General features: G+C 56.4%; 2 protein-coding genes across 8 annotated transcripts in view; both read left to right on the top strand.

Moving 5' to 3' along the window:
- The first annotated feature begins 1,560 nt into the window (after window positions 1-1,560).
- Window positions 1,561-15,182, top strand: ZDHHC1 (zinc finger DHHC-type containing 1). 7 transcript variants are annotated; one of them, XM_017539303.2, is made up of 11 exons: window positions 1,561-1,623; window positions 2,971-3,213; window positions 8,506-8,681; window positions 10,169-10,270; window positions 10,706-10,830; window positions 10,917-11,075; window positions 11,322-11,434; window positions 14,061-14,143; window positions 14,329-14,422; window positions 14,548-14,608; window positions 14,709-15,182. In XM_017539303.2, exons 2-11 carry the CDS (start codon window positions 2,971-2,973, stop codon window positions 14,990-14,992), a joined length of 1,440 nt encoding a protein of 479 aa, XP_017394792.1. In that variant the 5' UTR covers window positions 1,561-1,623; the 3' UTR covers window positions 14,993-15,182. The 7 variants fall into 7 exon arrangements, with proteins under 7 accessions (XP_017394792.1, XP_017394794.1, XP_017394793.1 ...); XM_017539305.2 differs by having other exon boundaries at window positions 2,971-3,238; window positions 8,573-8,681; XM_017539304.2 differs by having other exon boundaries at window positions 2,971-3,238; window positions 8,570-8,681.
- Window positions 15,183-16,040: 858 nt separating this feature from the next.
- Window positions 16,041-17,049, top strand: part of TPPP3 (tubulin polymerization promoting protein family member 3) — a 4,248-nt gene continuing 3,239 nt past the window's right edge. Inside the window, exon 1 of the mRNA XM_017539310.2 lies at window positions 16,041-16,219. The gene's annotated coding sequence lies outside the window, so the exon portion shown is untranslated. The remainder of the gene's footprint in view (window positions 16,220-17,049) is intronic.

The following is a 17,049-nucleotide window of genomic DNA, read 5'->3' as shown; positions in this document are numbered from 1 at the left end:
TGAAAAGTAGGCTGGCCTGAGCATGCCTCTGGGCCGGGCTGGGCGTCTATTCTGGAATGCCGCCACTGCCAAGAGGGGGTCTGCCCAGCAGCACTATCCCCAAATCCACAGCCTTAGACAAGTGCTCCCTTCCTGGGCCAAGGCGGGTATCCTGATTTGGACCCAGAGCCGTCCCCAAGGCTGTGTATGGTGGGAGCCTGGCTGCAGACTGTGACTCCTCCTGCTTCAGGAGTCCGGGATATAGTGGCGCTGGGGGTGCCTGTGATTGCTTCCAGGCAGTGGGGCCAGATCAGCTACATGCCTCTGTTTTGCTCTTTGGAAACTCCCAGAAGGTGTAGGGTTGTTCAGGTGTAGGGATGGCAAAAGGAGAGCCAGAATTTAGGAATCCTAATTCATGAATTCCTTTCAAAGTAGTTACCCTGGTGATGGTGTCCCTGGAGAACTGATGTGTAAGCCACAGGAATTGGCCCCAGAGCAGAACCATCCAGCTCAACCATATTTACAGGGCTTGACCTGAAGACTTTGACTATTTCCACAATATAAGGACGAGGATTTCCTGTCTTTGGGACATGCAGAAAAAAGTGAGGGCTGGGACAGTGGCTCATGCATATAATCTCAGTGCTTTGGGAGGATAAGGTGGAGAGATCGCTTGAGCCAGGAGTTAGAGACCAGCCTGGGCAACATAGTGAAACCCTGTCTCTACAAAAATAGCTAGGCATGTCATCATGCCCCTGTAGTTCTAGCTACTCAGGAGGCTGAGGCAGGAGGATCACTTGAGCCCAGGAGACTGAAGCTTCAGTGAGCTATCATTGTGCCACTTTATTCCAGGCTGGATGACAGAAAAAGACCATATCTCAAAAACAACAAAACAAAACAAAGCAAAAAAGGCCGGGCATGGGGGCTCATGCCTGTAAACCCAGCACTTTGGGAGGCTAAGTCTGGCAGATCTCTTGAGTCCAGGAGTTGGAAACCAGCCTGGGCAACATAGTGGGACTCGTCTTTACAAAAAAATAAAAAACAAAAGAAAGAAATTACCCAGAGGTGGTGGTGCATGCCTGTAGTTCCACCTATTCTGGAGGCTGAGGTAGGAGGATCACTTGAGCCCAGGAGGTCAAGGTTATAGTGAGCTGTGATGGTGCCATAGCACTCTAGCCTGGGCAACAGAACAAGATCCTGTCTCAAAAAAAAAAAAAAAAAAATCCCAACAACAACCCAAAAACCCAAAACAAAAACCAAAAAAAACACCAATTGAATCAGTCCCTGAGGGAAAACTAAGTCCTCCATTTAGCTTTGAGATAGGACTACTCAGAGGTCACTGCAAGTGATGCTAGGCATGGCCAGCAGGAGGCTCTGAAGTGCAAGTGGCTGAGGTGTAGGGTGGCTAGGAGTGAGTGTCTGGCAGTCAGGGTGGTAGCCAGCCAGCAGAGGGAGATGGGCTGGGGGAGGCATGGGTTAACGACCCTGCAGCAAGTGGGCAGGGCTGGGAGGATGGAAGGCAGAGGAAAGTGGGCCAGATGGCTTAGGGTGGACCAGGATTCCACATCATTTACTGTGTCCATGTTTCCTTTTATTTCAGATGTTTTCAAGTCAGCAAACATTTACTGAGGATCTGCTGTGTATAAGGTACAATAATGCGTGCCTGGGGGGAAGGGACATAGTGGACAGAGATAAATAAACTCCAGCACATTTGCTGCCTTTGGGGAAAGCTGTCCTAATGGGGCGTGGGGGGGGCGGGGCAGACATGAGGATTGCAGAGTGTTCCAGATGGCAAAGTAACTTGCCCAACAATGACTTAGCATGAGGGCCCCCTGATTCAGAACATCAGGGAAAGCTTCCTGGATGAGGCAATGCTTGCAGTTGGCTCTGAAGATCGTCTTATTTGGAGGGCCGAGAAGTGAGAAAGGCGATCCAGGCAGATGGGCTGCGGGGTCTGCCACATCCTTTCTGCTTAGGTTCCCTGTCTCATAGGCAGGGGCTCCTGAAGGGAGAGTTCAGCTATCAGGGTTTTAGCCCCAGTTCCTGGCCTTCCTGCCTCGAGCGCAGAGCTGGCCCGTCTCCTAAATGCTGGGTTGTTGTCCCATCTTGGGCCCAGATCCTGAGGATGGGGGTCTTCCTCTTGTAGACCACCCCTTCCTGCCCAGCATTCATCTCCGGCCACCAGGGCAGCTGTCTGGCTAGCAGGTGGCTGGTGGAGGTGGGTAGCTGTTGCCATCTGGTGGTCTGGCTCTGAGTCCAAGGACATTAGCCCACCTTTCTGTATAAAACTGTACACCAGGCCCAGATTTACTTAGAGAAACGTGGTCATTTCTGCTGCTGGAGAGAACTAAAGAGAAATCCTTCCCTCCCTCTCAAGTGCTGGCCCCTCCCTAGCCAAGAACCCTCAGGCAGCATGGGGCAAAGCTTCAGGCTCCCCCAGTCTAAAGAGACTTTGTGTCCGCTGTGGGGCAGAAGGCAGATCCCTCTTTGGGCACCCCCATTCCCCATTCCCTGAGCAAAGGATAGTGGGGTTGTGTTTGTGTTTGACACTTGCATTTGGACCTCAGGAAGGAGGTGACTAATCCTAACAGAATCAGCATGTGTTCTCATCACTCTGGCCCCAGCCTGATATTGTTACCAGATGAGAACATGTCTTATTGGGTTTAACTGTGATGGCTGTGAAGACAGCACTTTTGAGTAATAGGCAGCAGCACTGTGTCCTGAATAAACCCTGGGTCCTCCTACCTTGTCCTGGTCAGGCTGGGGCCAGGATTTGCTTTGGGCTTTGAGACAGCAGCCCACTCCCACCCTCTCTCCACTGCCCGTCTCTATTGTGCAAGGACCCCAGGTTCCCTGGCAGAGTAGCTGGGAGGTGGCTTCATGTCGAAGCCTATGCCTTCCCCCACCCTGCTGAAACCTGGCTGCAGACACGGGCCCTGGGCTCCAGCCCAGCCTCTTGGGCTAATGCTCTATCTCCTATTTCTCCCTCTGCAGATGAACATCTGCAACAAGCCCTCCAACAAGACGGCCCCTGAGAAAAGCGTATGGACTGCGCCTGCGCAGCCCAGTGGATCCTCTCCCGAGCTGCAGGGCCAGCGATCCCGCCGGAATGGGTGGAGCTGGCCCCCTCACCCGCTCCAGATTGTGGCCTGGCTGCTGTACCTCTTCTTTGCTGTGATTGGCTTTGGGGTCCTTGTTCCCCTCCTGCCTCATCACTGGGTGCCTGCCGGCTACGCTGTATCCTTGGGAAAGTGTAGGACTGGTGCGTAGAAGTGGGGAGGCAAAGGATGGCAGCCATAGCAGAGGCCCAAAGCTGGGCTCAGAGCCTTGGGGAGCACAGTTGGGGGAGCAGAGCAGGGTGGGCCCAGTCCTGGGGACCTGCTGCTTACCAGCCTGGCCTCCAGCCTCCACCTGGCCTCTCCACCTGATAGGGTGAGTGGGCACACCTAAAGCACCTAGGGGCATGTCACGCCCTGAAAGCATGTGAATCCTGTCCACGGAGGGACCACAGGAGCAGCTGTAGAAGGAGGAGCCTTAAACCATCCTGATGCTAATTGTGTTCAGAGTTAAACAAAGGACAAAGTAGGGAGTAATTAGCCCATTTATCAAAGAATTTTCACTTTTCAAAAAGAGTCACCGTAGAATTCTTTTACATAGTAAGTGTCCTGGTGCCTTTTATTTATGGACAGACTGTGCCAGGACTGTTGAGGAGCACATTTTTTCTGTAAATCAGACCCTTTTAGAGTGAGGTTCAATGTGACAAGAGATGGGATGGAAATACCTGGGAGGCTCCTGGGAACAGTGACAAACCCGGACTTGCCTGAACCCAGTGGTGTGATTGCCCCATCCCTGGCCACAGCCCCCAGGAGCAGAGGGTGTGGCTGCAAGGCCAGGGATTGCAGTGAAGCAGGCATCTCTATGCCCCTTTCCAGAGAGTTCCTATTTGAGTATCCTTCACAAAGATGACTCCTGCAGGGAAGGGGAGGGTGACCTAAGGGTGATTGGCAGGGACAAATCTGAAAGCCTGGGACATCGAGCCTGCAGTGAGCTCAGTCCCTGCTCAGCGCCTTCAGAGCTGCACAGGACCGAGCAGCTCCTACCAGCTCTGTGGGTCTTAGCCTCCTCCTCTGTCTGATGGGAAGGCTCCTACCTGGAGCATGTTAGGATATATGTGAGCACTGGAATTCATTAAGCCGCAAATGTGAACATGCTCTCTTGGGAAACCCCAAAGTCCTGGGCTGGTGAGTGACAGGGCAGGTGTGTGGAGGGGAACCCTAGAGAAGGTTGTCATCCTTAGATACAACAGTACCATCTGGAGCTTCTTGTTCCCTAGAGCCCAGGGGCTGGTCATCAGTTCTGTGAATGGAAAACTAGACTTTCCCTGAGGTGACCAACAGGCCTTAGTGCTGTTAAGTCATGGGATCTGGGAATGTGTCATGGGACATTCCTCCTGTGATCTGGAATGGACATGTCCCTCACTAGGGATCACCTGGGTTTCTACCATCAGGATACCTGGGAAACCGGATTAACCAGATTAACAACTCCATGGCTTGGAGCAAGTAGAAGCAGAACGAATGGTGATACACAGAAGGCAGTAGCATTTATTGAGCCCTTACATGTGCCAGGCCCTGCGTCAGCCACTTTACATGAATGATCTCATTTGATCCTCGTAGCAATCCTGTAAGGAGGTATTCTCCCCATTTCCTAATGAAGAAGCTGGGTACAGAGGTTCAGTGACTTCCTGAGATCACATACCAGGCACCCAGTGAGGCCAGATGGGCCACCCAAGCAGCCTGACTGTCATGAAAGGGATGGGTTGAGGGCTTTGTCTCCACACTCAGGGTTCATCTGCTTTGGGCATTGCAGAGGCTCACAGAGCCACCTGGTTCACACCTGACCAGGTCTGTATGTTCTTCCTTCCATCAAAGCCTTCTCCTTTCTGCAGGATCTGCTCCTTTCTGCAGGCTCTCTCAGATCCCTGAGGGGTCAGGTAGGGTCATAGTGGGTACCAGGTACCCATCTTGGGCCTGGAACTGGCCTGGGCCTTAGGGATGCAAGCTGAGCCTTGGGGTGCTGGGCCTCCAACTGGAGGGAAGGCTGGTGGACTGGAGATGGCCATGATGCCACATGGTAAGCACAGGGTTGGGGTTCATACAGCAGACCGTGAGGGCAGGCAGAAGCCACCTGCACCAGCGTCATCGCACGTCCACAGGACGCTTGCGGCCTGTAGCTCCCCTCCTCCCCCACTTCTCCCCATGTGCTCTTGGCTCCTCCCCCTTCCATCCTTGCTTAAATCCAGTCTGTCATCCAGCCCTGTTGATTTTGCCTCCTAAATAGATGTCGAATTGGCTCCCAGCTTCTGCCACTGCCAACTGCCCCTCTTCCCTGGATGACCGCTGAGTTTCTAAATGGGTCACCCACACGAACTGTCACCCCGGCCAGCCCATCTGCATTCCTGCTCTTTCCAAAAACCAAATCCAATAATGTTGCATTGTGGCTTCAAGACTTCTAATGGTTTCTTCCTGCCTTAAGCAATGATGCTCAAAGCTGGGCACAGTGGTTCACACCTGTAGTCCCAGCACTTTGAGAGGCTGAGGCAGATGGATCACCTGAGGTCAGGAGTTCTAGACCAGCCTGGCCAACATGCAAAAGCCCATCTCTACTAAAAATATAAAAATTAGGTGAGGTATGGGGCAGGGCATTTAATTAAAAAAAAAAAAATATATATATATATATATATATATTAGCTGGGCGTGGTGGTGCGCATCTGTAATCCCAGCTACTTGGGAGGCTGAGGCAGGAGAATGGCTTGAACCTGGTGGGGTGGAGGCTGCTGTGAGCTGAGATAGCACCATTGCACTCCAGCCTGGGCAACAGAGTGAGACTTCATCTCAAAAAAAAAAAAAAATAAAAATAAGGAAAGGAAATGAGGCTTAACATCTTTGCATGGCTTCAAGGCTCCACATTCTGGACTCTGCCCTTCTCCTCCATTTCCTCTGATGTTATTTTCCCTGTGCTCTTCTGTTTCTATGGTACTGGTCTCTGCCTGGAAGCCCCTTGCCTCTCCTCCTGCTCCCAACACCCAGCTAAGTTAGAGGTCAAGAACTAGCAGCCCATAGGCCAGTTCAGCCTGCAGATTTGCTCTTTTTTAATTGAAGGATAATTAACAAAGAAAATACACAGATCTTAATGTTCCATCTATAGGTGTGTTTTCTTTTAAAAAAAAAAAAAAGACAGGGTTTCATCATATTGGTCAGGCTGGTCTTGAACTCCCGACCTCAGGTGATCCGCCTGCCTTGGCCTCCAAAGTGCTTGGATTACAGGCGTGAGCCACCACGCCCGGCTCGGTGTGTTTTTTAAATTATTTATTTCCTTAACATTTAAACATTGAGAGATCTCACATAAAAACCCAGACTTCTGGTTCCTTTTGAGAAGCCAGAAATTGACCAAACAGACCCTCATTCTTGCATCCTTATAAGGCAACCATGAGCTGGAGGCACACTTCAGCCAAACCACAGGCTGGCACTCCACATGTTCCCCACAGCCACAGTCCCTATCTAGCCAGGTCCCCTTTCTTCTTTATCTGCCAGGTCCCTGTAATCCATTCCTCTCCAAGTCTCAGCCAAGACAATGCTTCCTCAGGTAAGCCTTCCAGAACCCTTCAGACTAGATGAGATCACTTGATTACAAACTGGCACAGTCCCACAAACTTTGTTCATTGTAATTAACCCATTATTTGATTGATATCCATGTTTTTGGGTGGGAGTGGTGGCTCATGCCTGTAATTCCAGCACTTTGGGAGGCCAAGGTGGCTGGATCACCACCTGAGGTCAGGAGTTCAACACCAGCCTGGCCAACATTGGCTCTACTAAAAATACAAAAATTAGCCAGGCATGGTGGTGGGTGCCTGTAATCCCAGCTACTCGAGAGGCTGAGACAGGAGAATCGTTGAACCTGGGAGGCAGGGGTTGCAGTGAGCTGAGATCACCCCATTGCACTCCAGTCTGGGCAACATAGCGAGACTCAATCTCAAAGGAAAAAGAAATCCGTGTTTCCCACCAGACTATAGTCTCTTCAGTGCTAGGGACTCTTGCTCCTGCCATATCCCTCAGTGCCTGTCACAACAAAAGACCTCAGTAGACAGCTAAATGAATGACCGTGGGGGTGAGGCAGGAGGACTTGGGGCAGGCAGGGAGTTAAATGTTGGCCCTCATTCAGTAGTCTGAGAGGCTAGCATGGTGAGCACAGTAGCTGGTGATAGCAGAGAGGTTTGGGAGGAGCCAGAGGAAAAGGGACTTTGGCACTGAGCAGAGGAGTGAATTCAGCTGGAAAGCTGTTGAGAGCCACTGTAGAGGTGCAAGCAGGGAGGGCTTTGGGTCTGAGCTTTTAAAAAACTTACTCTGTGACCATGTGAAGCATAGACTCAGGAGGGGCAGAGTTGGGAGACTAGAGAGTGACCCAGGCAAGAGGTGAAGCCTTGGTCATGGCCATAGGGATAGAGGGGTCAGTGACGGCCATGGGATTGTCTCTCTCAGCTGTGCTGTGGCACATTAGGGCAGAGCCTGACTTATGTGGATATGTAGAGAAATTTGGCTGCTGGAAGGAGGAGGAAGGGAGGAAAAGAGGTTGGACAGCTGATGGATGAAGGATGGCGGATGGATGGGTAGAGCATGAATGATGGAGGAGGGATGATGCCTGCCTGGCTAGTAAGAGGATGAGTGGAATTTTGGGCCAAAGGGGGTGGGATCAAGGGAGGGAGAGTGGATGGCTGCCTGGGTGGAATCTGTGGGTGAATTTTTCATATCAGACTGTAGCAAAAATTGTCAGCATACGTGTCTCCTGCATTTGGCCCAGTCATTGAGCAGATAGGTCCTGGAAGAGCTGCGTTTCAGCTTCAGAGATTAGCCATGCTGCCCCTGGCCAGGCCCTGAACATGGTAGGCCATCCAACACACCCAGTCCAGGGCTCCAAGTGCATAGATTCTTGGTAGGGGAGGGAGCAGGTGTCTGAACCCCTGTCTGCAAGGGCTTCTCCACCTGGCCTGGCTACTGAAAGTGGGGGTGGCTGCATCCCTCTTGGAGGTGACTTGCTATGAAAGCAAGATAAGCAAGCTAGGACTTAAACTTTTAAGTTCTTGGACCTTAGGTCAGGTTGACCTCTTTCAGTCTCACATCATCATTTGGAATCTGAAACCAGAAACTGGCTTGAGGTCAGACCAGCCAGGGCCTGCACCAGGCCTAGAGCAGTGAGGCCAGAGCCCTGCAATTGGGGCACCAGGTGGCTGCAGCAGGCACTGCTGGCTGGCTGTGGACTCTGTTCCTAGGTGGCTCCTCTGCCTTTCCATGTGGGGCACAGGGGTCCCTGGAGAGGTCTGATGAGGAAGCTCTGGGGGGCTGGAGGTACGAGGTGGCACAGGCTGAGAATCTACATAAAGCGGGCTGGCATGGTGGGAAGTTCTCTGGCTGCAAGGAATGGGGTGGGACTTCCAGACAGTAGAGTGTGGAGTGAGTCTTTAACCTGCTGGGCCAGTGCATGGGCGCCATCTTTGCCGGCCACCTCGTGGTGCACCTGACTGCTGTCTCCATTGATCCAGCAGATGCCAATGTGCGGGACAAGAGCTATGCGGGGCCCCTGCCCATCTTCAACCGAAGCCAGCACGCACATGTCATTGAAGACCTGCACTGCAACTTGTGCGACGTGGATGTGTGAGTGCGTGTGTGAGGGGGTGCATGAGGCTGCCAAGTGTTCTGCGCGATGCATGGAGGAGGAGGGCTCCCAGGGCTTCACAGCCATCCCCTACGCCTCAGAATCCTCGTGTTTTATGCGGTCAAGAACCTTGATGGTGTGACAGGGAATTGGGTCCCTGAGAAGGTGAGGAGAAGGTGACTGGAAACAGAAGTTGAGGATTAGCATTCCAGCAGTTAAAGGAAGAAATATTTGGCACTGCCGAAACATTTCTAATGACCAACTCTGCCAGTGACATTCCCACATCTTTGCCAGTATTCCCATATAAGGGCGGGGAGGGGCACTGAAGCCTGAAGACTCACTGTGTGCTGAGTTCTGCCTGTAGCCACTCTGCATGGTTTTCTCACTACATAGAGGAGGAAGACCCCAGTGTTCAGAAAGGCTGAGGCCAGATGCAGTCACTGATGGTGGAGCCAGATTCACACCTGGGCGGCCAGACCCCCACACAGATACTGCTGCTCTGGTCTACCTAGGAGGAGTCTGAGGCCTGGGAGGCCAGCTGGGTGACTTAGAAGTCCCTCTGCTAGCATGGAGGGCCCCCGCCCCCTTGGCTGGTCCCAGCTGCCTCTTTAGGAGCCCCTCTCCACCCTTCTGGAGCTCCTTGGTCTCCAGGTCTTGGGTGAGGGATCAGGGACGGGGGCATGGCCCAAGGCCAGTCCCCCTGCCAAGAAGTCTGTCTGCAGGCTGAGCAAGCCCCCAGCCTTAAGGCGCCCAGGACTTGGACATGAGGCCATCCTGCCATTTACTGGGCACAGGGCCTGCCAGCACACTTTTACGAGTGGCTTCTCCTTCAGCTGCTGCTCTTTGCAGGGCTCTGCCCTGTTTTGGGAGGGGAGTTGTGCCTTTGGGTTTTCCCCAGTGCCTCCCTGGGCTGGGAGACTCCTGTGAGCCCTTGTGATGAGTGCCTGCATGCCCACAAGGATGACAGCCTGTGCTGCTTTTGGCCCCCTTTGTCTTTACCCACACAGACTGAGGTTTCTAGAAGAATGCCAGTACCATTCCCATAGTATGGCAGAGAAACAGGGACCCACAGCTGGAGATGTCAGGAAGGGCAGTACAGGCCCTGGGCCCGGCATCCTTGCTGTCTGTGGTCCTTGGGCCCACACCTGCATCTTCTGGCTTCTCTCAGGGGTCCTTGCTTGGAAAGGACGCCCATTTTCCTTTTCATGGCGCATCAGCTAGGCGCACAGTCCCAGAGCAGGAGAGATGCACCTCCTCACCCCTTCTACAGCCTCCGGGGTCCCCCAGCTCTTTGGGAGAGCTGCCTACTCCAGGGGCCCCACCCCATAGCGCCTGCAGAGGGCGCGCGCGCTCCTCGTCGCCGAGCTCCAGGCTGTCTCAGACCAGGCGCTTAGTCCCTCCACGGACTGCCTTGGCCTCCACATGGGGCCCGGCTGCAAAGCGGGGAATGAGCCGACCGGCTGCGCTGTACCCCCTCTCCCCGCAGGAGCGCTCGCTCTAAGCACTGCAGCGCCTGCAACAAGTGCGTGTGCGGCTTCGACCACCACTGCAAGTGGCTCAACAACTGTGTGGGCGAGCGGAACTACCGGTGAGGACAGCCCGGCCGCAGGAGAGCCTGGGGATGCACGTGTCTGAGGGTGGGAGCCACAGACCTTGCAGCCTGCATGGCAGGTGGGCGAGGATGGGCGGGGAAGGGGATGCTTGGAAGACCTGTGCCCATGGTTATTTAGGGGTGCAGCCCAGAGAGGGTGATGCTCCTGGGTGCTGGCTGAGATGGCCAAGGTTGGGGCTGGAATCTTCCCCCATGCTGGTCCAGAGAAAGGTGGATGGACCGGCCACTGGGTGATGGGGTGTCCACCCATCTTCAGTTTTGCCATATGCCTTTGGCTTCTAAGGAGTTGGGGCTGTGGTGTCACCCTCAACCCTCCGAGCCCATAGCAGTGACCCTACAGCCCCAACTCCTATGGGTCCTCCGAGGCCCTGGTGCTCCTGGGAGCTGACAGCTGCCTATGGCTGGGCCCAGGCTCTTTCTACACAGTGTCGCATCCGCTTTACTGGGTGTCCTGCTCCTTGTGCTGGTGGCCACATATGTCTTCGTGGAGTTCTTTGTCAACCCCATGCGGCTGCGCACCAACCGACACTTCGAAGGTCAGTTTGGGCTCCAGGCCTATTCCCACCCCTGACTCGTCACCTGTCACATCCCCAGCTGAGCATGGGCTGCCTGTGCCTTGCAGTGCTGAAGAATCACACGGATGTGTGGTTCGTGTTCCTGCCTGCTGCCCCTGTGGAGACCCAGGCCCCTGCCATCCTGGCCCTGGCTGCCCTGCTCATACTTCTGGGCCTGCTATCCACAGCCCTGCTGGGCCACCTGCTCTGCTTCCACATTTATCTCAGTAAGTGCCTCCTGTATCTGCCTTCCAGAGTGCAGGGGTCCTCAGATTTCAGAGAGGTGCCCGCTAGACGGTGGACCCTAAAATCATGCCCCTGTCCAGTGTGGGCTCATTGTGGTGGCCAGGTCTCTATATAGGCTTCCTGTATTTGGGGACACTGGTTTCAGCCTGGGGCTGGTTGTCCTCCCTCCTATTCTGAGCTCCAGGGTCTCCTCTCCACTGCACTGAGCCCTCTCCTTACCCCACCAGTGTGGCACAAACTCACCACCTATGAGTACATCGTGCAGCACCGCCCACCACAGGAGGCCAAGGGGGCCCACAGGGAGCTGGAGTTGTGTCCTCCCAAGATGCGGCCCATTCAGGTATAGTAGATGAGAGATGGGAGGGGGCTTGGGCGTCAGGGGCATTGGGCTGTGCAGCGAGCAGCCAGTGAGGAGACAGGGCAAGGGAGGCAAGCCTGGAACAGCCACTGCAGGCGGGGATGCTGGGGACAGCAAGGGCTGGGCTTATGTGGAGCATGTGCCTTCTCACCCAAGCGTGGGCACAGACAGAGGGAGCCCATGTTTCCTGGACCCCACGTGCATGCCTGCCTAAGTGCCAGGCATGCATGGGAGGGCATGGGATGTGGAGCCTGGAAGTAAGCAGGTTGGGGCTGCAGCAGAAGAGAGAGGGAAGGACCAGCGAGATGTCAGTGATGGGTGGCCAGGATGGAGCCATTGTTTCTCCCCATCCATGACCTTGAGCACTTATACCCATTACCCTTTTATGCTTAGAACAGCCCCATTGCAGATAAGCATACTGAGGCCTAGAAGGTTAACTGCAAGCTGGGTCTGGGAATAGTTAAGGTCTCCATGCTCTGGCCAGCCTGGCCAGGCCAGTTGCTGACCAGCCTATCCCCATTCCCACGCCCCATGGCTTCCTGAGGTCAGCAGCTGGGGGTGGAGGTGATCCAGTCTTTAGAGGAGCCCCTAGGGACTAGGAAGGCAGGGGCCCAGGCAGGCTTGGCTGGGAAGCCTGAGCCCTGGATCCCGAGGCCTCATGGCAACTGGACACAAACACAGGCTGGTGGGAGGGTTGGGGAAGGCCTGGGACCCTGCCTCTTCTGTTATTGTCGCTAGGGCTGGACACTGTCTGTGGGCCAGGCTGCAGGACTTGGCAGGCCTGGGCCTGGGGTGTGCTGGCTGTGGTTGACAACTCCACTGTCACACCACTGTATACCTGCCCCAGTGCTGGGCCCTGACAGTGGCAGCTGTGCTGGAGAGAGGGCACCATCTCCAGCCCCACATCAAGAGGAGATGGAGGCCCAGAGAAGTAGGCAGGAGACTTTCTCCAGCCTCACAGGCAGCACCCACTGAGGCAGGGTGGGCCCCATGATGCCCATGCTCCAGGGCTCTTTGGCTCTGCCCTGCCAAGGCTTTGGAGCCAAATGTGGCCACAGCAAAGAAATTTAATTTCTGTTCTGTCCATCTGTAGTGCCTCGAGGGAGGCGAACCTGGGGGACAGGAATGGTGTTCTTGTCCCCATTTACAAAGCACAGAACTGAGGCTGAGGGCCCAGTACCATTCAGGAATGTGCATGGTTTCGAAGGTCTCTGAGGAAGGATACTCAGGAAAGCCATGAGGAGAGGACTGAGCTCTGAGTGGGGACTCCCTGGGGACACTCTCAGACTTATTGAGCTGATTGGGGCCTGGTGCCTGTCCCACCCTGGCCCCTCAGCTTCTGAGACCTCCTCTGTTCCCAACTCTGGAGCCCGGGGCCTCCAGTAGGCTTTGCCCCTCTGCTGGCCCTGGAGGGTCACTGAGTCCACACTGGGGCAGAGGGGAGGTGTGGGGGAGAATGATCTTGAGGTCCCAGTCCTCTGACCCCTGACCCCACGCTCCTCCACCCCTCTGCAGAGCTGCAGCCAGGGCAGAGGTTGGGCAGGGCCGATGACGGGGCTCCTCCCCCAGATCTGTCAGGGCCCTGCAGTCAGCCATCCACCCCCATCCCATTAGGAATTCGGGAGGGGCCCCTCTCTGGAGCCGTTGCCCCCAAACATAGGCTTGTTTTAGAGACGGCCTTGCTGTTACAGTGACCTCTCTGCATTAGTCAGGACGCCTCCGTCTCCATGGAAACGGGTGCTGAACCCGAGACAGCTGTCTGGGTGCACCCAGAACCCCCTCCCACCTCCGACCCCGCCCTGGACCCGCCCCCATCCCACACCACGCCCTTCCTGGGCCAGCTTTTCCCCGCCTTTGTTTCCTCACCTGGAGTCCCCCAGCCCCCTCCGCCTAGCAAAGCTGGGGCGAGTCCTGCGGGTGGGGGTGCAGGACTAGGCCATTCCTGTGACCTCCTGGTCCTAAGGCCCCTTTGCTTTCAGGGGTCGAATCTGCACCCTCAGGGTTGCTGTGAAGATCAGGGCTCGCCCATAAGCCTGGTGCCCAATGGGGCTATGGCTGTTTGTTCCACCACCTACTACCTTCCCTTTCAGGGGTAGTGGCAGGGAGACCACCTCATGTACACCCATACATCCCCTTCTTGGCAGCCGGGATCATGGCTGGTCCTCTGTAAGGGCGAGGTGTGCACCCAGGACTCAGCTCTGCAGGAGCTGGTGGATGCACACTCAGGCCTGTTTCTCCACGTGGGGAAAACAATTGGTTCAGAGGCTGGAGCCCTGGGGACGCCAGGAGCAGGTGCGGGCAGCTTTGAGCTTCCCACCACTTTCCTAGCTGAGCCTCTCTAAACTGGGTTTATAGACCCATGGGGCTGGGAGCCTTCCCAGAGGAGGCTGAATAGATGAGGTGAGGACCTGGGGATGGGACAAGGGCCAGAAATGGGTGTTTTAAGCTTTACCTTACAGAGGGGTTTTCCCAGCCCAACTGGGAGCCTGGCATGAGGCCTGAGATGTCCCATAGAGGCCAGTGAGGGCAGGACTGGGTAGGCTCAGGGCTCAAGAGGCTCGGGAGCCACACCCGGCCTCCCAGCCTCCTTGACTCCCACCTTCCCCAGGAGATGGAGTTCTACATGCGGACCTTCAGCCATGTGCGCCCAGAGCCCCCTGGCCAGGCCAGGCCAGCAGCAGTGAATGCCAAGTGAGTGTGACCTGGGCATGTGCCACTGGGAATCTCCAGTTAGCATGGCAGGCAGGAGAAAGGGTAGTTGGGGCATGGGTCTGGCTCTTCTCTGGGCCAATAGGAAGGGAAGCTTCTCTCAGGGCCTCCAGTGGGGAGGGATTCGGGGAACAGCCCCCAGGTTTACCCTCCTGCTTCCCCCTCAGTCCCGCTCAGTTTTTTGCTACCCGTGGCCAAGTGGAGCCTCCACCACCCTCTTCCCCAGACACTCTCGCCCAGCCTCCCCGGATCCGACCCCAGGTAGGAGGGACTGTGCTGGGCCTCCGGTCCAGGTGGAGTGGGATAGAAAGAAGCGTCTACCCTGGCGCACCCCTCTGCTGCTTTTGGCATGTGGGGCTCTTAGTCTTCCCCCCGTGTCTCTGCAGAAAAAGAGGAAGAGGCGCGTGTATAAAGTGCAGACGTCTGAGACCTCGGATCAGGCGTTGGGTGAGCACCCCTCCCTGTCTGGCTCATGGAGCTCAAGGGAAGGGAAGGCAGAGCCACGCGAGCAGTGGCCCCTGGGCTTATGTTTCCCTTCCCTGCGCAGGGCCCAGGACCCCCGGCCGCCGCTCCAGGTCGTCGGCGGATTCTGCGGACGCCAGCCCTGTGCACGCCGCTGGCCTTGCCGGCGCCTACCACTCGGCGTCAGCTGAATCCGTGGACGAGATTCCCGTGTCGCAGACGCGCCTGGGCAGCGCCGCTCTGGCCGCCCCGCCGGGCCGGGGCCGAGAGCTGGGGCTGGCGCTGCAGGCGCGCGCGCCTGCCGTTTTCGTGAGCCCGAGCAGCGGCGAACCGGGGGCGCCGGGCGGCCGGGAGGCCGGTCTGGCTTAGCTGGGCCAAGAAGCCGGAGGGCCAAGGAGGAGCGGCCGGCCCTACTCACTATGCAACACCCACCCTTATCGCACCGAGTGCACTTTAGGGGCCCCAGTGGCCGGCGGGATTGGCCTCCCATCCCCACGACTCAGCAATACCCGCCCCACCGGTAGTGATGCTCCAATAAACTTTTTTATGCTTTTTCGGACGTGGTACTTACTTTCTTAATGGCAGGGGCCATGGGCCATCCAGAAGCCCGACCCCGGCCAATCGACCGGGGGCGGGGAAGGGGTCTGTGTACAGTAGGTGGCCAACCAAGCTGCCCTGTGGAGTTGCTCAGGTGTGGCTCGTGGTTAGGGGCTCCTGGTTAGGAAAGGCCTTGGAAGGCGGCCTGGAGGAGGTTTTCCTTAAAGATGGGCTTTGCACTGGGAGACCAAGACAAAGCAGCAGCGGGCGCTGAGGCTGCGAGGCCGCAGCGAGGGGGCGGCGAAAGGAAGGGGCCAAGCCCGAAGGTCCGGGCAGCAGGGCCGCCATCAAGTGTCAGCATCCTGGGGCTGGGCGGGAGCGATTCGCTTGTGGGGAGTCTCCTCCCTCCCCAGTGCTCCGGGCTCTGAATCCTACCCAGGAGAGCGCGGGAGTTGTGGCCTGGGGATGCCAGCTGTTCAGTGGATAGCAGTGCTCTAGAACCAACTGTAAGACCCCTGTCACAGAGGGAGGGTTCCTTCCCGATTCCCTAACCCCCACCAATCCCCCGCTCCAGCTCCTTGAAGGCCTCTGGTTGGCTCTCTGGGGAGCTGGATCTCCCCTGGAGATTGGGGCCGCTTTGAGCTTTAGGCAAATCCCAGGATGGGAGGCAGTTTCCGCGGGGGTCGTGGCGGGAAGGGGGGCGCTGTTCGAGGACGCCCCGAAGTGCAGAGTGCTGGTCTCGTCGCAGCGAGGACCAAAGAGTTACGGGGGGGGAGGGGTGGGATGCGGCTCTCGGAGCGGTGCGGAGAGGGCGGGGCCTCGTGGGCGGGGCCGGTATGACCTTGGTCACTCTCCCGCGGAGACAGCCTCGGGGGTGGGACTCGCCGTCTCTATGGAGACCGAGAAACAGGGGATAATACGGCGGAGCCGCCTGGGCTGCAGTCCCACCCGGGAGCCGGCAGGGAGTGGAGCTGCGGAGCCGCCTGGTCTCGCGCGTCCAGCGGTCCATTCCTGTGTCCTTCTGTCCATCCGAAGACGCACTTCAGGAGCAGCCGCGAGGTAGAAGCCCATAGGATAGTCAGATGCCGACCACCTCAATCAGTATCCTGTACGATGAGGGTTGGGGGAAGCAGCCTGGAAAGTGTCCCAATCTCGGGCGGTCCCAGCGAGGAGCCAGCTGAGCGGCCCTGCCCTGGCCCCAGGCATTCCACCTCGCAGCCCCCACCTCCTGGTCCGGCTGATTGATGACTCCAGCTGTCCCAGTGGGAGCGGGACGGGTGGCCCCAGTTCATGGGTGTGGCCACTCCATCCATGGCCTGCAGACCCATGGGGCTGCGGCCTGCACCCCAGCGCCACCTGACTGCGCTGAGATGACCAAGAATCCATCTTCTCACGGACGGGAGTGAGCACTACACGCAGGATCCTCCCAGTGCTTGGGGCAAGCACCCTGTGGCATCCAAGCTCCCCTGGACGTTACTCTTGGTGAACCAAGTTCAGGTCTTCAGTTTCCTAGTGGGAGGTTACACCCAGGGAAAGGGAAGGAGAGTGCAGTATGGACTGGGGTTGTGGTGCTGCAGAGGCACCTGTAACATAGGAGCCACTGGTGCTCACAGTCCCAGAAACTGCCACTTAGGGATTCGGGAGTGTGGTAATTGGGGAGGAGTTTTCAGTGTCAAGACCAGTGGTGGCAAAAGATGGGGCAGCTGGGTGCAGCCCAGGCTGTGGTCACTGGAGGCCCTAGTGTAAAAGGCAGAGCTAGAATATGGTTGCTGAGACTGAGGGGGTGGTCAGGAGGTGGCAGTGGAGGGGGGTGTGGTCAGGGGTTGGGATCTTTTTGCATAGGGGATCTCTGAATAGTACCTGGGAGTCTTTTTTTTTTTTTTTTTTTT

This window comes from Cebus imitator, unplaced genomic scaffold, assembly GCF_001604975.1.
Source record: "Cebus imitator isolate Cc_AM_T3 unplaced genomic scaffold, Cebus_imitator-1.0 Scaffold118, whole genome shotgun sequence".
In the NCBI taxonomy this organism is placed as follows: Eukaryota; Metazoa; Chordata; class Mammalia; order Primates; family Cebidae; genus Cebus; species Cebus imitator.
This window is presented reverse-complemented; position numbering and strand designations above follow the sequence as displayed.

What these genes read in the sequence shown, in the direction of transcription:
- ZDHHC1 (XM_017539303.2), top strand. Translation starts at nt 2,971, where the DNA reads ATGAACATCTGCAACAAGCCCTCCAACAAGACGGCCCCTGAGAAAAGC. An exon ending in AACTTGTGCGACGTGGATGT is followed by an intron (nt 8,682 to 10,168) that starts GTGAGTGCGTGT and finishes CTCTCCCCGCAG; the next exon opens with GAGCGCTCGCTCTAAGCACT. An exon ending in GACCTCGGATCAGGCGTTGG is followed by an intron (nt 14,609 to 14,708) that starts GTGAGCACCCCT and finishes TTCCCTGCGCAG; the next exon opens with GGCCCAGGACCCCCGGCCGC.